General features: G+C 41.5%; 1 protein-coding gene across 2 annotated transcripts; it reads right to left on the minus strand.

Annotated features, from left to right (window-relative positions):
* Nucleotides 1-10,049: 10,049 nt before the first annotated feature.
* On the minus strand, nt 10,050-18,441 carry LOC139578483 (zinc finger matrin-type protein 3-like). 2 transcript variants are annotated; one of them, XM_071406145.1, is made up of 6 exons: nt 18,276-18,441; nt 15,285-15,676; nt 12,997-13,137; nt 12,534-12,703; nt 12,101-12,201; nt 10,050-10,871 (listed from the first exon to the last, which is right to left on the minus strand). In XM_071406145.1, exons 1-6 carry the CDS (start codon nt 18,391-18,393, stop codon nt 10,663-10,665), a joined length of 1,131 nt encoding a protein of 376 aa, XP_071262246.1. In that variant the 5' UTR covers nt 18,394-18,441; the 3' UTR covers nt 10,050-10,662. The 2 variants fall into 2 exon arrangements, with proteins under 2 accessions (XP_071262246.1, XP_071262244.1); XM_071406143.1 differs by lacking the exon at nt 18,276-18,441 and having other exon boundaries at nt 15,285-18,267.
* Nucleotides 18,442-22,701: the final 4,260 nt, after the last annotated feature.

Raw genomic sequence — 22,701 nt, forward strand, 5'->3', positions numbered from 1 at the left:
TTTTGCAGGTTTTCCTACTTACAAAGCATGTAGAGGTCTGTAATTTTTATCATAGGTACACTTCAACTATGAGAGACGGAATCTAAAACAAAAATCCAGAAAATCACATTGTATGATTTTTAAGTAATTAATTTGCATTTTATTGCATGACATAAGTATTTGATACATCAGAAAAGCAGAACTTAATATTTGGTACAGAAACCTTTGTTTGCAATTACAGAGATCATACGTTTCCTGTAGTTCTTGACTAGGTTTGCACACACTGCAGCAGGGATTTTGGCCCACTCCTCCCTACAGATCTTCTCCAGATCCTTCAGGTTTCGGGGCTGTCGCTGGGCAATACGGACTTTCAGCTCCCTCCAAAGATTTTCTATTGGGTTCAGGTCTGGAGACTGGCTAGGCCACTCCAGGACCTTGAGATGCTTCTTACGGAGCCACTCCTTAGTTGCCATGGCTGTGTGCTTCGTGTCGTTGTCATGCTGGAAGACCCAGCCACGACCCATCTTCAATGCTCTTACTGAGGGAAGGAGGTTGTTGGCCAAGATCTCGCGATACATGGCCCCATCCATCCTCCCCTCAATACGGTGCAGTCGTCCTGTCCCCTTTGCAGAAAAGCATCCCCAAAGAATGATGTTTCCACCTCCATGCTTCACGGTTGGGATGGTGTTCTTGGGGTTGTACTCATACTTCTTCTTCCTCCAAACACGGCGAGTGGAGTTAGACCAAAAAGCTCTATTTTTGTCTCATCAGACCACATGACCTTCTCCCATTCCTCCTCTGGATCATCCAGATGGTCATTGGCAAACTTCAGACAGGCCTGGACATGCACTGGCTTAAGCAGGGGGACCTTGCGTGCGCTGCAGGATTTTAATCCATGACGGCGTAGTGTGTTACTAATGGTTTTCTTTGAGACTGTGGTCCCAGCTCTCTTCAGGTCATTGACCAGGTCCTGCCGTGTAGTTCTGGGCTGATCCCTCACCTTCCTCATGATCATTGATGCCCCACGAGGTGAAATCTTGCATGGAGCCCCAGACCGAGGGTGATTGACCGTCATCTTGAACTTCTTCCATTTTCTAATAATTGCGCCAACAGTTGTTTCCTTCTCACCAAGCTGCTTGCCTATTGTCCTGTAGCCCATCCCAGCCTTGTGCAGGTCTACAATTTTATCCCTGATGTCCTTACACAGCTCTCTGGTCTTGGCCATTGTGGAGAGGTTGGAATCTGTTTGATTGTGTGTGGACAGGTGTCTTTTATACAGGTAACGAGTTCAAACAGGTGCAGTAAATACAGGTAATGAGTGGAGAACAGGAGGGCTTCTTAAAGAAAAACTAACAGGTCTGTGAGAGCCGGAATTCTTACTGGTTGGTAGGTGATCAAATACTTATGTCATGCAATAAAATGCAAATTAATTAGTTAAAAATCATACAATGTGATTTTCTGGATTTTTGTTTTAGATTCCGTCTTTCACAGTTGAAGTGTACCTATGATAAAAATTACAGACCTCTACATGCTTTGTAAGTAGGAAAACCTGCAAAATCGGCAGTGTATCAAATACTTGTTCTCCCCACTGTATATAGATATATATATATATCAAATAATACTGTAGGTGGTTTGGTTGTGAATCCTGCCCATACATTTAGGACAGTAGTCCTAATGTCCAAAAAATAAATTCAATTGATGTATTTCCTTTTTATGTTGCACTGACAATATCACAAAAGGGTTGCTCTCCTCAATTGGCACCTTTAAGTTTGGGTAAAATCATAAATATTTTCCCCAGACAGGTATAAAACATCTGTGGTCCATTTTGTGTCTCTGTCAGGTTCCTGAGGTCACTATTGGCTTCAGTAGGAAAATACCCTAACATCTATCAAGGCTTTTTAGTCTCCCTTTCAGAAACATTTCAACTCTCAGGAGACTTCAAAAGCAATGTTCAGAAACAAATCTGCCATTTTTCAACAAGCGAGAACAAGAGAGAATCTTACAGTACTAGGATGTTGCCTGTGAACTCCAGGTATCTGAAACTAAGGTTATCCATTTAGTTACTGCATCTCAGTGCAAGAGGTGTCACTGCAGTCCCTGGTTTGAATCCAGGCTGCATCACATCAGGCCGTGATTGGTAGTCCCATAGGGCGGCGCACAATTGGCCCAGCGTCGTACGGGGTAGGTTGCCATTGTGAAAAATAATTTGTTCTTAACTGACTTGCCTAGTTAAATAAAGGTTAAATAAAGGTTAAATAAAATAAAAAATGAAATTTAGATCCTGTCAGTTACTGTTGCCTTTCAGGAGTCATTCATCAGTGGTTTCCTATTATGAGTATGCTATTAGCCTATACAAATACATTCCACAGATTTTACTGAGTTACAGTTCATATAAGGAAATCTGTCAATTTAAGTAAATTCATTAGGCCCTAATCTATGGATTTCACATGAGGAATACAAAAATGCATCTTGTTGGTCACAGATACCAATGGTAGGGGTGTGGATCAGAAAACCAGTCCGTATCTGGTGTGACCACCATTTGCCTCCTGCAGTGCAACACAGCTCCTTCACAGAGTTGATCAGACGGTTCATTGTGGCATGTGGAATGTTGTCCTCCTATTCCTCTTCAATGGCTGTGTGAGTTGCTGGATATTGGTGGGAACTGGAACATGCTGTCGTACATGTCGATTCAGAGCATCCCAAACATCATCAATGGGTGACATGCCTGGTGACTACGCAGGCCATGGAAGAACTGGGACATTTTCAACTTCCAGGAATTGTGTACAGATCCTTGTGACATGGGGCCGTGCATGCTGAAACATGAGGTGACGGTATCTCTGTGCATTCAAATTGCCATCAATAAAATGCAATTGTGTTTGTTTTCTGTAGCTTATACCTGCCCATACCATAACCCCACCGCCACCATGGGACACTCTGTTCACAACATTGACATCAGCAAACCACTCACCCACACAACGCCATACACAAGGTCTGTTATCTGCCTGGTACAGTTGAAACCATGATTCATCCGTGAAGAACATTCTTCTCCAGTGTGCCAGTGGCCATCGAAGGTGAGCATTTGAAGTCTGAAGTCGGTTATGACGCCAAACTGCAGTCATGTCGGGGGCCTCTCGAGTGGTGCAGTAGTCTAAGGCGATTCTGGCTTTGAATCCAGGCTCTGTCGCAGCCGGCCGCGACCGGGAGACCTATGGGGCTGCGCACAATTGGCCCAGCATCGTCTGGATTAGGGGAGGGTTCGGCTGGCAGGGATGTCCTTGTCCCATCGCGCACTACCGACTCCTGTAGCAGGCCAGGCGCAGTGCACGCTGACACAGTTGCCAGGTGTACGGTGTTTCCTCCGACACATTGGTGTGGCTGGCTTCCGGGTTAAGCGGGCATTCTGTCAAGAAGCAGTGTGGCTTGGTTGGGTAGTGTTTCGGAGGACTCACGGCTCTCAACCTTCACCTCTCCCGAGTCCGTACAGGAGATGCAATGATGAGACAAGACTGTAACTACTACCAATTGGATACCACAAAATTGGGGAGAAAAAGGGGTTAAAAAATATAAATAAATAACTGCAGTCAGTTCAAACCTTGGTAATGACTAAGAGCACGCAGCTGAGCTTCCCTGAGACGGTTTCTGACAGTTTGTGCAGAAATTCTTCGGTTGTGCAAACCCACAGTTTCATCAGCTGTCCAGTTGGCTGGTCTCAGACGATCCCGCAGGTGAAGAAGCCGGATGTGGAGGTCCTGGTCTGGCGTGGTTACACATGGTCTGTGGTTGTGAGGCCGGTTGGACGTACTGCCAAATTCTATAAAATTATGTTGGAGGTGGCTTTTGGTAGAGAAATTACATTCAATTCTCTGGCAACAGCTCTGGTGGACATTCCTGCAGTCAGCATGACAATTGAACACTCCCTCAAAACTTGAGACATCTGTGGCATTGTGTTGTGTGACAAAACTGCACATTTTAGAGTGGCCTTTTCTTGTCCCCAGCACATGGTGCACCTGTGTAATGATCATGCTGTTTAATCAGCTTCTTGATATGCCACGCCTCTCAGGTGGATGAATTATATTGGCAAAGGAGATATACTCACTAACAGGGATGTAAACAAATTTATGTACAAAATTTGAGAGAAATAAGCTGTTTTTGTGCGCATGGAACATTTCTGGGATCTTTTATTTCAGCTCATGAAACATGGGACCAACACTTTACAAGTTGCGTTTACATTTTTGTTCAGTATAGTTTCTTGCAATAACCCTCTGTGACTGTGAAGAATATTTCTCTCAAAACTGTGTTTCCTAAAAGATTTGTCCGGAGATTTGGTCAACTCCGTCAGATTTGTCTAAAATCCTAAATTAATCAGGAATGAGCAGGGTCAGCTATACCATAAGGACCACTTATTCATGTCCTCATTACATGTAGTGCAACAAGACCACTCATAGTCTGTAAATTTAAACAAACAATATTGGAATCACAATGGTCACAACCAAAACTGTCAACTCCACCTGCCTGATAGATTAAGATACATTTAGTTAGGTTTAAGAGTCATAAAGCAACTGAGGAAAAACAAAATTGCTACTGTGTATTCCACTTGAATGAAGCAGAAAATGTTTTTTTTTGTCAAATCAAATCAAGCTTTATTTATACAGCACATTTCAGACATGGAATGCAAAGCAATGTGCTTTATATTGTCATCTACCTAAAACATAAACTCAGTCAGATTTTTGTATAACGTCAACTCCGTCAGAGTGCTGAAAGATCTGATGGTATGGTTATGATTTAATTGGGGATTTTCAAATTAATTATTTTACATATTTTACAAAAAAAAATGCCTGTTTTGAGAATCTGTTGTCAACTCCGCCAGTGGCTTGTCAACTCCGTCACTGATGGCTAACCCAATTAAAATAGATAATTTTTGTTCAATATTCTGTTTTTTTTATCACTGTTCTAAAAACATATGCTTAAACAATTGAAGTATTTGCTGTGCTAGCCCTTAGGGATAGGCTAATGTTTGCTTTATAAATGTTGTTTTAAGTTCTAAATCTAGAAAAAACATGCCAAAATGCTAACAAAATTTGCCCTGGAGCATTAATGCTTTTAAACAAAACAAAAAACAGTTTGGAGAGTTGTATTAAATATTTGAATAATATAATGTTAGAATTAAACAATCAAGGCCTTTAAACACTTGTTGGACAATAATTGTAAACATTTAATTGCTTTTATGGTGTGTCAACAAAGTTGATATAAATCCAGTTAGATTAATATTTTTTATTTTTGGGGGGGTGGGGGATTGTTCCTTTACATGGTTTGTCCCCACTTTCAAGAATCCCTGATCTCTAAAAAAGCAAAATTATCTCTCAGCCTCATGGCAGAATGTGTAAAATAGCATGAGATTAGCTATAAAACAGCACGTTTTTATTTCTGAACACTTCTACATTAATGTGGATGCTACCATGATTACGGATAATCATGACTGAATCATAAATAAGGATGAATGAGAAAGTTACAGAGGCATAAATATCATACCCACCGAAAAATGGTGCATGATTTTTGTAAGTTTGTAAATTAAGCACTCATCATTAGTCACGATTAATTCAGGATTATCCGTAATCATGGTAGCATCAACATTAATGTAGAAGTGTTCAGAAACATTTTGTATTATTCATTACAATAAAAGTGACTACAAAATGACGCAATGCATTATTTACCATTGTACCATTGTTCAAATAAGTAGGGAAGTGTATATATGAAGGGCTACAGCAGGTTACAGCAGCCGGGTCACACTCTTTTCGCACCACTTCAATACAAAGTGATTTTCGTAGCAGTTTAGGATAGCATTTTTGTTAAGCCTTGCCCTTTTCCTAACTTTAACCTCAGTCTCATAACCTGCCATGTTAATTCTCCTAAAATGCTGTGTAAATTCTCCTAACTTGCTACCATGCATATAACATAACATATAACATAATTACTTCCTGTTATCCTCCAACAATTGACAAACCAATCAGAATAGAGCAAAGTAGTTACAAGGTAAAAAATCGATTACCATTACGATCCCAAAACAACTGATTCATCATATTTTTGAACTACACAACATTTAGAAAGCAATGTCTCCTATAAAATAATCCTAAACTCCTTTCAGTCATCCATTCAGAAAACATAACATTTGCCATAGTTTATCTGAGCAGTAAAGGGGGATAAAAAACAAAGATATTTTAGGGTCATATTTTGCCATACATACTGTATACTAATCAAGATGAACATTTCACTAGAGAGATGCTTTATTTTGATCAACGCTAAGTATTAGAGCAGTATTTATGTCTGGGGGCATAATCTGTAGACCACCATATTAACGGGAAACACAAGTTTGTCAGCTGACCCTGTCATACAATGTGTCTATACACACATTCTCTCTCACTCACACACACACTGCCACTCGCCCCATGCAACTCCCAATCTTCAACCCAGTTTCTCAACTCAATACATCCAGACAAATAACATGTATAACATTTTTTTTATTAAATAGTTAGTCAATATTGTACCGTGACCAAAATAGGTGTTCCAATTGTTTCAAAAACAACTGTTGTCATTCTGTTATTCTTCAAATATACGTACATTCAAGACATTATAGAATTATTTTCTCTAAAGGGAAGTCAATTCAATTTAATTGGGATCTTTGGATCCCACATTTGCAATATTGCACCAGAGGCAATATTTCTGCCGCCAATGGAAATGGAGTTGATTGTTCTTGAGAATCATGTTTGTGCCGAAGGCAGCCATGAGATCAAATGTGATTGTGTGACATTAGAAAGGCACTGCAGCTATCCCTTATTTTCATCCCTTATCCCTAGATATAGTTCACTTCATTTGACATTTATAAATCCATCTGTCTTTGAGAAATTATATTTCTGAACAACAGATAGAGAGCCAAACTCAGAGCCCGCCACGCATAGCGGACAATGATATCTTGTTGGAGGAGAGGAGAGTAGGAAATCAACAATGGCCTGAGTACACAGATAGGTCCATTGGATAGTGTTTGTTGTGCCTGTGTGGATCTCCCTGGGGTATGGCCTGTTCCCATGCCAGGTCCCACTCCCTGATAGAGCGGCAAACAGATGTGCTGCTACAGCACTACACTACTCCCAGCAAGGAATGGCTCCTGCCTAATGCCTCAGAGGACAGAGACTGCACAGCCACAGCCATAAAACTAGCATGGATGGATGTGTAGCAGCAGTCAAACACAACTCCACTTACTTAAACAGAAATAGGGCATTGAATGAGATGACTACTAACATTGGACTAACGAATTGCACTCAGACCCACACTGTATACTCTGTGAGATACACACTCCCCTTTTAAGGGGTATGTTACATATCATTATGAAAGTGGTTAATTCCACTGCTGTGCTAGTTTCAGATAGAAATAGCTTATTTGCTCTGGGTGGTTAATCTGAACAATATAGATCACTTAATGTGTAACATAATCAATGTATCCCATTTAATGAGTGGTTTCAACTCCCAAGAAAATCATAGCCCTGGGTGCAGTCCATCACAAAATGAATGTTGAGAGGCACTGAATATGTATTAAAACAGCTTGAAAAAGCTGAGATGATGAGATTGCTGGGAGAGTTCCAGTAGGCCATCGCAATACATGACAAATTAGGTTTAAGGAAAGGGCAACATGTGAATGGATCCAACATTAAATGTGATCGACTTCCCTTTAGACCACTCTCTGTAAACATTTGATACAAATCAGATCGAGACACATCAATAGAACTTTAACAAATAACAATAATTAAAGCAAATCCTGTAATCGTGTAATGTTGTCTCCGGCTGGAGAAGCCTGCTACTTTTAATTATCTAACAAATTCAATCAATCAATCAGTATGAAACTCCACCCACTCCTTCCCATACAATACCTTGTGCCCAATATAATGGTCCCTTCTCTATCTCTTGCGAACTGGCCTAGTTCCTCCACTCCCACTAGTAGCATATTATGAGTACTTAAATATATGTATATTCTGATAATATCATGCACACATGTACATTGCACAAACATAATTTATACAGTGAAATATTAAAGTATAATCAAGTGTATACAAATAAAGTGATGTTGCAGATGAAGCTCCCCCCTACATTAGATAACAGTAGATATTTTCTCTGGCTAATTGTCTATAAAAACAAACACTCATAAAGAGAAAACAATACACAGTAAATCTTATAAATCAAAAGGCAATGTTAAATTAAAACAAATAAACCATGGTCTGACTAGAACTACAAAAAAGGCCATTTTAAAATAGGTTACAAGAGCATTTATGACACAGAAAAACACATCATCTGAGAGCCAGAGAGAATACACTGTTAACGAGCGATCATTTTTCTGTGACTGAAAAAAAAAGAACCAGACAATGAATGCCTAGATTTACTTGTACACATGCACTGGATTAAGGGGTATATACAGTGGGGAGAACAAGTATTTGATACACTGCCGATTTTGCAGGTTTTCCTACTTACAAAGCATGTAGAGGTCTGTAATTTTTATCATAGGTACACTTCAACTGTGAGAAACGGAATCTAAAACAAAAATCCAGAAAATTACATTGTATGATTTTTAAGTAATTAATTTGCATTTTATTGCATGACATAAGTATTTGATCACCTACCAACCAGTAAGAATTCCGGCTCTCACAGACCTGTTAGGTTTTCTTTAAGAAGCCCTCCTGTTCTCCACTCATTACCTGTATTAACTGCACCTGTTTGAACTCGTTACCTGTATAAAAGACACCTGTCCACACACTCAATCAAACAGACTCCAACCTCTCCACAATGGCCAAGACCAGAGAGCTGTGTAAGGACATCAGGGATAAAATTGTAGACCTGCACAAGGCTGGGATGGGCTACAGGACAATAGGCAAGCAGCTTGGTGAGAAGGCAACAACTGTTGGCGCAATTATTAGAAAATGGAAGAAGTTCAAGATGACGGTCAATCACCCTCGGCCTGGGGCTCCATGCAAGATCTCACCTCGTGGGGCATCAATGATCATGAGGAAGGTGAGGGATCAGCCCAGAACTACACGGCAGTACCTGGTCAATGACCTGAAGAGAGCTGGGACCACAGTCTCAAAGAAAACCATTAGTAACACACTACGCCGTCATGGATTAAAATCCTGCAGCGCACGCAAGGTCCCCCTGCTCAAGCCAGCGCATGTCCAGGCCCGTCTGAAGTTTGCCAATGACCATCTGGATGATCCAGAGGAGGAATGGGAGAAGGTCATGTGGTCTGATGAGACAAAAATAGAGCTTTTTGGTCTAAACTCCACTCGCCATGTTTGGAGGAAGAAGAAGGATGAGTACAACCCCAAGAACACCATCCCAACCGTGAAGCATGGAGGTGGAAACATCATTCTTTGGGGATGCTTTTCTGCAAAGGGGACAGGATGACTGCACCGTATTGAGGGGAGGATGGATGGGGCCATGTATCACGAGATCTTGGCCAACAACCTCCTTCCCTCAGTAAGAGCATTGAAGATGGGTCGTGGCTGGGTCTTCCAGCATGACAACGACCTGAAAGACACAGCCAGGGCAACTAAGGAGTGGCTCCGTAAGAAGCATCTCAAGGTCCTGGAGTGGCCTAGCCAGTCTCCAGACCTGAACCCAATAGAAAATCTTTGGAGGGAGCTGAAAGTCCGTATTGCCCAGCGACAGCCCCGAAACCTGAAGGATCTGGAGAAGGTCTGTATGGAGGAGTGGGCCAAAATCCCTGCTGCAGTGTGTGCAAACCTGGTCAAGAACTACAGGAAACATATGATCTCTGTAATTGCAAACAAAGGTTTCTGTACCAAATATTAAGTTCTGCTTTTCTGATGTATCAAATACTTATGTCATGCAATAAAATGCAAATTAATTATTTAAAAATCATACAATGTGATTTTCTGGATTTTTGTTTTAGATTCCGTCTCTCACAGTTGAAGTGTACCTATGATAAAAATTACAGACCTCTACATGCTTTGTAAGTAGGAAAACCTGCAAAATCGGCAGTGTATCAAATACTTGTTCTCCCCACTGTATATGGGAATAAGAACTCAAGCGTTGTGTTCCTCCTCTGAACAAATTGGGCTTTGAACAGTCTAAATTCCCTTTTCTCTAAATTAAACAGAGTAGAGGTCATGTGGAAATAACCCTAAATCCCCCCAATTAAAGCTAGTCCTTCTCTGACCTGCTCTATATTCTCCTGAGTTACTCTGCTCTTCGAAAAGCACACCTCCCATAGGGAAGTCAAGGGCTTACAGCAGCTGGCTTTTATAGCATCCCAAAATAATAAGGGACCAGGACCAGAGGTTGACTTGACTGGCATGTCCAAGATGCTTGGAGTCATACCAAACCCATGTAAACACACATGAGGAAAGAGAACAGTCAGTCAGATTTTTACAATTGAAAAAATACCTATCACTTAATAATTGTCATCGCAATCACAGTACATTCACCTGGTCTGGTAGAAGCCTGTAATAGAACTTTGCTTTCCTCTACTACACATAGCAATGTTCAGCTACTCAAACTCAAGTAATAACAAGGTTTAACCTGGGGAAAGGAAACCGATTGTGAGATAAACCTCCCCAACCTCTTCAAAAATTCAGTGTGAATCCCCCCCATTCCCCTCTCCTCCCCGTGCTGCGGAGCTGCCCTCCTAAGTGTAGCCCAGATTCTCCATCTCGCTGTGGTAGCGCTGCTCCGACACCTTGCTCTTGTGCTGCTTGCTCTCCAGGTGAAGGCGGAAGTCGGCCTCCTCGCTGGCCCCAGAATTGCACATGGAGCAGTAGAACTGGCCGCTGGGCGTCACACACATGGCCAGGTCTCTGGGGATCCTCTGCCTGGGCCGTGGGTTGTAGTAGGGGGCTGGGTCACACATCAAGACATACACACCATAATGATGGAGAGTGAGTGATGGAGTGAGTGTTGAGCTGCTGCTCACCAGTGAACACAGTGTGAAAAGATGGGAGTGGCAGATAGATGCCAGGCACTGCATGGGGATGGAAGGCTGGCTGTGCATAGGATGAGCTTTCCACTGCCATGGCCATATGAATGTTACAAGAAGAAATACACATGTGTCCCTCATTAGAAGAAGGGAGATGTACTGTATGTTGGTCAGAAAATAGATGCTCTGCTATATCTGTGTGTATGGCTGGAGGCAACCATCACGGGCCCTTGCAGAGTAACTCTGACAGACAAAGCACATTTCTCTGCGAGAGACTGTTACACAGTTCTATTTCTGGAATTAAATCAGCAAAGTCTCTGAGCCCTGAGGGAAGGGAAGGGAGTGGGTGCAGTTGTGTCCTATGATCCAGGGGGAGAAGGCCATGGTGCAGGGTATGTGGAGTGGGGGGGTAGGGGGTTGGGGGTGTATAATAATAATTAAAAACAATTGGTGGGAGTTTATATTTGTCCTATTTCACACATGTACAATTGTGTATTAATATGCATATCGCAACTCTTCGGAGAATGGTACGGGGATGAACAGTGGACTGTGAGGGCTCTGTCTGATGGACACCTGCCACCTGAGCAGGCTGTGTCTGTGGATCAGCAGAGCGGCCGTCGGTTGCTGTACTGGTTTACATATCCAAAGCGCTGGGCCTGTGCTTAGTGAGTTCACAGTGACTAACCAGCCTCAGCCTCGGCCACCCCCTCAACTTTCCTACGACATTTCCCTGGCAGAGGTGGTGATGAGAGAGGGGTATTCACTGCTGCTACGACCATGGAGCAAAAAATAATAGCCTCCACCTGCTCGCTGCCTGGACATGTGATATTTACATTTCATACATATTCACATGCATATCAGTCTCATTCACCAGCTGTCAAAGGCTTCATTGGTATCAATGAAAAGGAAATCGGCAACCACATCTACCCTCAAACATATACTGTACCTTCTGAAGACTATGAATTTCCCTGAATTCATCTGGTCGTTATGGGCCGTTCTGGCTCTGACAAGGCTTACTTACTTTACTTACATCTGATCTGTACATCAAAATTGTGGAACAACAACACATTTTTCCTTACATATTGTTTAAAGTTATTTGCTGTTTGGTCATACTTTATTACTGGTATGTCTTTGGTTCAGTGTGCTGTTCCTGGCATGGCAGGGGGCACCTGTGAGGTCCTGCGGTTCTTGATCAACTTGTACTCGCTCCCCTCTTTCTTCGGACGCCTCTGGACACACTCAGTCGACTCTCTGAAAAATTGATAGATCACGTTACTGAGAGCAAGTCTTTAAAGTAACTCATGTGCAGTTTATAAACCTAACAATCCTTAAATAGCTAACAATCTAACAATAATAGCCACTATGATGGACAACATAATGGAATGCATCTTTCAAATGCTATTGCATTTTTCTTTAAATGGAAGCATTGAAACATAATCTGGATTGCATTTCATATAACAGGGCATGGCTGAAGGGGCAGGATTTCTGTGTGAAGTATGGTTGGTTTAATAGCCATGTGCACATTGCATCTGTTGTTTGTCTTCCTGGTGGTAGGTGGGGAGGCAGTAGAAACACCCACTCACATGATGCTACTGCTCTGCTGTGCCTCAGCCAGCCGCAGTCTCTTGGCATGGTTCTTGCCCTGGTAGTGTGCCTGAGCCACGGCAGGTGAGCTGAACGAGGCGTCACACAGCTTGCAGTAGTCGTTCTCCGTGGCTAAGATCACCCTGCTGGCACCGTTAAATGACACCGGCTGAACAAAAAACTATGAGTGAGTTTATACAAAGGGCTCTTTCAGCCAAAATGACACTCTTGCCAGTTCCAACGCTACATATCAAAAGAGTTAAAAACTTCAGTGCTGACAGTTGTCTACAAACCATCATGGATGTTTCTAATCAGGAGATTCTATTTGATTGCAGTTTTCTAGATCAACAACAGAGATCCAAACAGTGCATGTGCTGAAAATTCACAGGCCTTGTACTTGCTCATACAGTATTATACTTTGCTGAACAATAACACATTCCTTGTGCCAACGCCAAGCGTTACCTGTTTTGGAGTTGCACTCTCAGTTGGTGGAGTCGTGAGGGGTTGCTGGGAAACTGGTTCTATTACCTCCGGAATCCTGATGGCAGGCAGCTGCTGGCTGCCTGCATAAAAATTTCTCAGCTTCTTACTGTGGTTTTTACCCTGGAGAAGAGACAATGTATGATTCAATCCCACAGCCACAGTTCAGTCCACTCATCGCACTGTCATTGTCATAGTGTCATATAGCAAATCATTGCATCATCAGTGAGCGCAAGGGTTAAGCATTCCATGTTCTACTTACATTTATGAGGGGATAACAGTGATGACTGACATGTCCAATAAACCAACATTTTTTTTATTTTTGTATTATTATTATTTATTTTTTCCACCTTTATTTAACCAGGTAGGCAAGTTGAGAACAAGTTCTAATTTACAATTGCAACCTGGCCAAGATAAAGCAAAGCAGTTCGACACATGCAACAACACAGAGTTACACATGGAGTAAAATAAACATACAGTCAATAATACAGTAGAAAAATAAGTCTATATACAAAGTGAGCAAATGAGGTGAGATAAGGGAGGTAAAGGCAAAAAAAGGCCATGGTGGCGAAGTAAATACAATATAGCAAGTAAAACACTGGAATGGTAGATTTGCAGTGGAAGAATGTGCAAAGTAGAAATAGAAATAATGGGGTGCAAAGGAGCAAAATAAATAAATAAATACAGTAGGGGAAGAGGTAGTTGTTTGGGCTAAATTATAGATGGGCTATGTACAGGTGCAGTAATCTGTGAGCTGCTCTGACAGCTGGTGCTTAAAGCTAGTGAGGGAGATAAGTGTTTCCAGTTTCAGAGATTTTTGTAGTGCGTTCCAGTCATTGGCAGCAGAGAACTGGAAGGAGAGGCGGCCAAAGGAGGAATTGGCTTTGAGGGTGACCAGTGAGATATACCTGCTGGAGCGCGTGCTACAGATGGGTGCTGCTATGGTGACCAGCGAGCTGAGATAAGGGGGGACTATACCTAGCAGGGTCTTGTAGATGACCTGGAGCCAGTGGGTTTGGCGACGAGTATGAAGCGAGGGCCAGCCAACGAGAGCGTACAGGTCGCAGTGGTGGGTAGTATATGGGGCTTTGGTGACAAAACGGATGGCACTGTGATAGACTGCATCCAATTTATTGAGTAGGGTATTGGAGGCTATTTTGTAAATTTTGTAAAAGTCGAGGATCGGTAGGATGGTCAGTTTTACGAGGGTATGTTTGGCAGCATGAGTGAAGGATGCTTTGTTGCGAAATAGGAAGCCAATTCTAGATTTAACTTTGGATTGGAGATGTTTTATGTGAGTCTGGAAGGAGAGTTTACAGTCTAACCAGACACCTAGGTATTTGTAGTTGTCCACATATTCTAAGTCAGAACCGTCCAGAGTAGTGATGTTGGACAGGCGGGCAGGTGCAGACAGTGATCGGTTGAAGAGCATGCATTTAGTTTTACTTGTATTTAAGAGCAGTTGGAGGCCACGGAAGGAGAGTTGTATGGCATTGGAGCTCATCTGGAGGGTTGTTAACACAGTGTTCAAAGAAGGGCCAGAAGTATACAGAATGGTGTCGTCTGCGTAGAGGTGGATCAGAGACTCACCAGCAGCAATACACTAAGTGTACAAACATTAGGAACACCTTCCTAATATTGAGTTGCACCCCCCTTTGCCCTCAGAACAGACTCAATTTGTCAGGGCATGGATTCTACAGGGTGTTGAAAGCGTTCCACAGGGATCCTGGCCCATGTTGACTCCAATGCTTTCTACAGTTGTGTCAAGTTGGCTGGATGTCTTTTGGGTGGTGGACCATTCTTGATACACACGGGAAACTGTTGAGTGTGAAAAACCCAGCAGCTTTGCAGTTCTTGACCCACTCAAACCGGTGCGCCTGGCACCTTCTATCATACCCCGTTAAAAGGCACTTAAATATTTTATCTTGCCCATTCACCCTCTGAAAGGCAGACATAGACAATCCATGTCTCAATTGTATCATCTACACTGATTGAAGTGGATTTAAGTGACATCAATAAGGGATCATAACTTTCACCTGGATTCACCTGGTCAGTCAATGTCATGGAAAGAGCAGGTGTTCCTAATGCTTTGTACACTCAGTGTAGTTGACATGCATGAGAAACATTTTCTGCCATCAAAATATATGTGTTGGGGTAGGCCTACAAGTAAGCTTGTCCCCAGGCTCAATTGCTACTACATATAGAAAGAGAGAGAGCCTGCTGGTGGACGAGATTAGGGTACAAGCTACATGTACAGTAAATCAGCTCACCTGGTAGTGGGCCTGTGCCTGCTGGGCAGAGTTGAGGGTGACGTTGCACAGTTTGCAGTACAGAGGCTTGCACAGCTCATCCAAGGTAGCATCCTGGTCTGTGGCCCCGATCTGAGCCTCTTCCTCCTGGGGCTTGGTGCTGAGGGCCACCTGGGCAGTTGGAGGTGGGACAGGGCAGGGGAGGCCCTGCATCAGCTGGAGGTGAGCGGGTGGTTTGGCAGACAGAGGGCTGTAGAGGGGGAAAAGGAGGGGGTCCGGGGCCACTACCACTGGTGTAGACGGCCTGAGGGTCTGTGGAGGGGGTCCAAGGGTATGTGTAGAAGGCATTGGCTGGAACAACGGCTGTTGCTGGCCAAAAAGGCTCATTGAAGGCGTCAGCATAGACTCTGGTCCTGAGGGCCAATGCAATGATGGCAAAGTATGTATTAGACTGGATTCTACACTTATCATAGCCATGTAATGGCTGTATAACATTGGGAGGAAGCAAGAACTACAGTCATCAACTGTGTTCATTTCTCCCTAGTGAAACTGACAATAACAAATAGAACAATGGTGGGTTTCACAGTCCAGTGGTCATGGTGAAAATTACGCTTCCCCTGCAGTCAAGCATGGGCTCTGCTCCTTGCGAAAATAAGTTCCTCAATCATCTCTTGATCTGGTGCTGATTCAAACAGACTATTGCCTGCTTGACTGGATACATTTCAGGCAATCATGTGTGGCCACATTTTTTCTGCATAAGGGTTGATGTGGGGGATGGGTCAGTGGCTGTGCTCATGTCTGATGTTTCTGCTGCATCAACTCAGATTGGAGACCCAATAACAGTGTGGGATGTTTTTGATTCCAGCAGCCATGCAGTGACACCAAGTGAATGGCATGCTTGAAATGGAACTTTCCGATAACAAACTAAATTATTTTCCCGGCAATACTAGGCCCACTGTGTACATCAATGTTATTCTGATAAATGACATAATGTCATCCAAACACCTGAAAATTCTCAAATATGAGTGTGAAAAAAATTATCCAAGAAAATAGCTCACTTTATATACATGTTTTCTGGGTTTTGCAATGAAGTAGAAACAAAACTGCTAATCTGCTTAGCCTTGTAGTGCAGTATACTGTAAACTGCTTTTCTTTCCCCATGCAGAGTAACAAGGAGACAAACCTGAATCACATGCTCATTGGAGAATATAGCCTAATCCCCAAAATAGTCAGGAACCTACATTGTCATAGCCCAAGGTCAAAGTAAAAGTAATATTTTTGAATCTTGGGTATAAAACACTCCTCCTGAGACTTAACACTGGGATCTCAAGTAAAATGCAAATATTAATGAGTATAGAGTCATTGGCCATGTATCATGAGGGATGGCCTTGGGTCTCTGAGTTGGAGTGAAGTAGCTTAATAAGAAAAGTATTTTGTGGTTTTAAAGGAGAGGGTTCTAATTCTATCATTTGGTATCTGTGCAGAAGAAGAAAATAACAAAGAACCTTCAAAAGTTGAATAGCCCTTCACAGTGAGAGGTGTTTGTCACATACTTATAGTTATTTCATGCCTTTTATACTGTCACCTCTGCCACATCAATTATGGAGTGAAAAGTGTATGCCTCATGCAGTGGAATCAAGTGCATGACTAGTCTTTGAATGGAGAAAGGTTGAAGATAACTCATAAGAACTTCATATTTTAATTAGAGAATTACAGTCCTCTTATTCTGACAAGCATTTCGCTACACTCGCATTAACGTCTGCTAACCAAGTGTATGTGACCAATAACATTTGATTTGATTTGATTTGCTAAATGTGCAATGCCTTGCAAAGTCTCAAGATAGACATGGTTTTAGCATGGAGATGTGTTGAAAGACCCTGAGACCTATGGTATTTTGTTAACACTCAGTCATGCAGATAAAACAGATTAATTGCAGCTTAAATGTACCCATTAGTTAGCCTAGTTAGAGATGGCAACACAGCAGTTAAGCTATTGAGTTAGCAGTCTGAAAGGGCTCATTATTGCCAGTTCAAGTGAGGGATAGTTGATAAGAAGACTATAGGCTAAGATTAGGGGGCAGCTTGGAGGCTGTCATAAAACAAGACTGAATGATCAAATCTGTCAATACTAATGTTTACCAATAAAGCTATATGAAATCAGGGTAAAGTACAAAATGAAGTTGCTTATCAAGCATTTATAACATCTCCAGGGATGTGACCTGCAAGACTCAGCTCTCTCAACCTATTTTAGTGGACAATGCCATTTCATCTGATTACAGCAGACTGAGTAGACCTATTCAATACAATTAGGTCTGGAAAGATGATGTTGCAAAATATGCTATATAACAGGTTTAATCACTTAAGAGAATATCTCTGGATAACAAGGTAAACTCAAGTCCAGACCCAAGCTGTTATTCATAATAATCCTTATCAACACCATTATCATCATGTGAATAATGTACACTACACCATGGCGTGCCAATGAGCTTGTGCCATGACAAGATTAGACAGATTTCAAGAGTTGGGAACCGAGACTGTCAAAAACATGGTCCTCCCCCTAAAGAAGGGGACCATCATGTCATTCTACACCCACCGGTCTGACCACTATTACTTTAGCTGATTTGACATGAAACACCAATCCACCGCATCACACCTGCACTGAAGGAGAATGAGGAACAGAGAGGGTGCGGTGGATACAGCAAATCAACTCATTTAGGTTGACATATATATTTTGGGTTGAATTGATCAGCAACCTATTATACCTCTGATTACATATTTAATTTCAACATGACTGTTGGTCTAATCTCTTCAAATTAATGGGAAGGCCCAACCTCGACAAAAAAATGTTTTATAGCTGTACACTAGGCTAGTTCAACATACAGTATAATACCAACATGTTTACACCCTCTTCAATCAGCAAATTGCACTGGTTACATTGTAGCTGAAGCTGCATGCATCCATCCATTCGCAGTGTCACGGCTACTGACAGCAATGAATGCGACCCTTTTCCTACCTGGTAACCGGGCGAAATAATGTCTGTTATTCCGATAGTTTAAAGGCACCGAATTTCTGTAATAATCGGCACTTTGATAATAAGCAGCATCTCTATTCTTGACATGTAACGCCATCATTGCATCCTGGCCAACTTCGAACCAGTTTAGACGTGAGAACCCAGCAAGCTACTGTCACCGGGGAAGAGGAGGGGTGTGTTTTCAGTTATACACTATTCTTTTTACATTGGGCTACATTTTAGTAAAGCCTATCATAATAAACCCCAAACATGGTAACCACATATTTAAAACATTTGGTAAAGGTGAGTCTTTGAAAAATATGCTTTATGAGTGTGTTGTGCTCTTGTTGGTACAGTCCATTTACTGCATTCAAGCTATCCGACACTCGGAAATCATGGTCACCCCAACGTCAACACACTACATTTACCGATATGATATCACACCGAACACAGTTGATCAGAACTGGAGGATTTGAATGACATTTTGGTGTAAATAAAATACCATACTGATAACTCTTTATACTCAGTATTAGGGTAGTATAGGACTTGGTCTTGAAAATCCAGTGATAACTCTTTATACGTAGTATTAGGATGGTAGGGGATATGATCTTGAATAATCCAGGGAAATTATGGACTCGACTAGCTCGACAGTTCGAGGTGTCATGAAAAATGCATCCCTCAACGTGAAAAATATTTTCACATAACCCTCCCCTTGTACTGTAAAATAAATGTGCACCCCTCCTCATAGACTTAACTCTAAATAATGTTTACGACCACAAATATCAATAACATTAGCGACCCTGTGTTTATAAACGTGGATATTGATTTAGCTACTTAAACATGTTTTTGTGGCATGGTCGATGCCACGCAGGGCTATGGGCTGGATGGTTGATGCACATATAGGAAAAAAAAGACAGATACTTGACATGATGTATAAATGTGAAGCATCCGCTTGGCATTTCGACTCACTACAAAATTTAGTAGTGAAGAAGCCCAGTGGTCAACAGTTGGAAAAGATGAAAGCAGATGGATTTTGGCAGTCATTCTGCCAATTTTCTCATTGATAAAACATTTGATCTCAATACCGTTTGCTGTTCCCAAAGCTAGAATCTGTTTTGAACAGAGTTGACTAAGTTTTGTAGACTTTGCCTTTTGCCAAAGTTTTTACAAATCCTGTTGTTTAGAAGTGCAAAGGTGAATTGAGTTATTGCACACGCGCACTTCACAGTGCAGGCGTTCCCTAACGGAAATATGCAGATGTCATTCAACTGTTTGGTGTTTTGTAACAGATGTCTCTTTCCATTCATCAAATGGCCAGCTGCACAGTTTGGATTCATTTATTTTATTTGTCAATTTAAAAAAATACAAATATACACACACAGTACATTTTTAAGTGACCGGGATTGCACAATAAATCAGGGATTTATTTCCATTGTGGTCCCTATTTTTTACATGATACATTTCCATACTGTAGATACAGACACATTATAGATTTAAAAAAATGCTCGACCTCCAGATGAGTATGAGGGCAGAGTTTAAGTACAGTACTTACAAGCTTGTTTTGGGGCTGCTGGGGATTTTGGGGCTGCTGGTGAACCATGATGTGCAGGCATCATCAAAGTGACACTAGACTAGCAATTTGCCAGTCTTTAGGCTGTCTATAGATAGATTTCCATCCAATTGGTGACAGATTTTCATGTGAATAGTCTAGAATCTGCCAAAAAAAACAATATGTGCATTTTCCCATCAGAGTTGTGTTTTCATCAAATTGACTTGTTGCAGATAAAAGTCTACGCATAAATATGTAGTGCACATGAAAACAACGTGTGCGGCTAAATTCCCATACCAAATAAAAAATACAAATTAATCGATTTTCATCGTATTTTCAACTCCAGGCCTACAGATGGTTTTGACACAAAAAATGTTGATTAGGTATGTGGCACATGCGCTCTAGCCAACAGTTTGCAGATACAGTGGGGGAATTTGGGGTATTTTGGATACCTAATGAGAGTATTATGGACACCTAATGAGAGTATTATGGACAAAAGCGCAAGATCATTTTTATTTGTCAAACTGCAGCCAAACATCGATCATCATGTCACCAGAATAAGACCATCAATATTTATTGAAAGGAGCATCAAGCTCATCACCATGCAATTTCACCACCCTGTGAAGTTCATATCTTAGTTCATCTGTAGCCTAATAAACTGCATGCTTTCCCGTGATGTCGTGACATTTTTTATCTGACGTACTTTACTCGCATAAAAAGGTTGGATGGAAACATGGTTAATGTCAAGTCATTTTGAGGATGCTGGAATTATAGGCTATTTTGGACCAACATGCACATGCCTACAGGATTTTTTTGAAGTATCCTCATCAGATTAAAACATTGTGACTGGTTGTGTTTATGCCGCATATAAAAAAAAGTTTAATTATAAATATATAGGCTACATTGAAGCGTTAGGTTCCACGTGTACTAGGAATAGTTGCAAAGAGTGGAGAGGAGGCAGAGCCTGATACATTTTCCTGAATAACCACCTGGTTGGTTAGTATGATATGTTACGTTTCTTATGTTATGTATTCATTTGTAGATGTCCATCACCATAGCTACAGGAAAAAGTTTGGGGTGTGGGGTGGTTAAAAAAAACATGTATATTTATACAGTACCAGTCAAAAGTTTGGACACACCTACCCATTCAAGGGGTTTTTCTTTATTTTTTACTATTTTCTACATTGTAGAATAATAGTGAAGACATCAAAACTATGAAATAACACGTATGGAATCTTTTAATAACCAAAAAATATTTAAACAAATTAAAATATATTTTATAATTTATATTATTCAAAGTAGCCACCCTTTGCCTTGATGACAGCTTTGCACACTCTTGGTATTCTCTCAACCAGCTTCATGAGGAAGGCTTTTCCAACCGTTTTGAAGCAGTTCACACATATGCTGAGCACCTGTTAGCTGCTTTTCCTTCACTCTTTATTTATATATATTTTTTATTTCACCTTTATTTAACCAGGTAGGCCAGCTGAGAACAAGTTATCATTTACAACTGCGACCTGGCCAAGATAAAGCAAAGCAGTGAGATGAGGTCCAACTCATCCCAAACCATCTCAATTGGGTTGAGGTCGGATGATTGTGGAGGCCAGGTCATCTGATGCAGCACTCCATCACACTTCTTCTTGGTCAAATAGCCTTTATACAGCCTGGAGGTGTATTTTGGGTCATTGTCCTTTTGAAAAACAAATGAGTCCCACTAAGCGCAAACCAGATGGGATGGCGTATCATTGCAGAATGCTGCGGTAGCCATGCTGGTTAAGTGTGCCTTGAATTCTAAATAAATCACTGACAGTGTCACCAGCAAAGCACCCCCACACCATTACACCTCCTCCTCCATGCTTCACGGTGGGAACCACACATGTGGAGATCATCCGTTTACCTACTCTGCGTCTCACAAAGACACAGCGGTTTGAACCAAAAATTGTACATTTGGACTCATCAGACCAAAGGACAGATTTTCTACCGGTCTGATGTCCATTGCTCGTGTTTCTTGGCCCAAGCAAGTCTCTTCTTCTTATTGGTGTCCTTTGGTAGTGGTTTCTTTGCAGCAATTACACCATTAAGGCCTGATTCACGCAGTCTCCTCTGAAAAGTTGATGTTGAGATGTGTCTGTTACTTGAACGCTGTGAAGCATTTATTTGGGTTGCAATCTGAGGTGCAGTTAACTCTAATGAACTTATCCTCTGCAGCAGAGGTAACTCTGGGTCTTCCTTTCCTGTGGCGGTCCTCATGAGAGCCAGTTTCATCATAGCACTTAATGGATTTTGTGACTGCACTTGAAGAAACATTGAAGAAACTTTAAAAGTTCTTGACATTTTCTGAATTTACTGACCTTCATGTCTTAAAGTATGATGGACTGTCGTTTCTCTTTGATTGTTTAACCGGTTCTTGCCATAATATGGACTTGGTCTTTTACCAAATAGAGCTATCTTCTGGATACCACCCTTACCTTGTCACTACACAACTGATTGACTCAAATGCATTAACTTCTCTAGGATAGGGGGCAGCATTTTCACTTTTGGATAAATAGCGTGCCCAATTTCAACTTCCTTCTACTTATCCCCAGAATATAAGATTTGCATATTATTAGTAGCTTTGGATAGAAAACACTCTGAAGTTTCTAAAACTGGTTGAATCATGTCTGTAAGTATAACAGAACTTATGTAGCAGGCAAAACCCCGAGGACTAACCATTCATTTATTTTAATTTTTTAGGTCACTGTCTGTTCAATGAGTTTTCATTGGGATACTGGATTTCTAATCACCCTGTTTTCAGTTCCTACCGCTTCCACTGGATGTCACCAGTCTTTGGAAATAGGTTGAGGTTATTCCTTTGTGCAATGAAGAAGTAAGGCCATCTGG

The sequence above is a fragment of the Salvelinus alpinus genome, chromosome 6 (genome assembly GCF_045679555.1).
Source record: "Salvelinus alpinus chromosome 6, SLU_Salpinus.1, whole genome shotgun sequence".
Taxonomy (NCBI): Eukaryota; Metazoa; Chordata; class Actinopteri; order Salmoniformes; family Salmonidae; genus Salvelinus; species Salvelinus alpinus.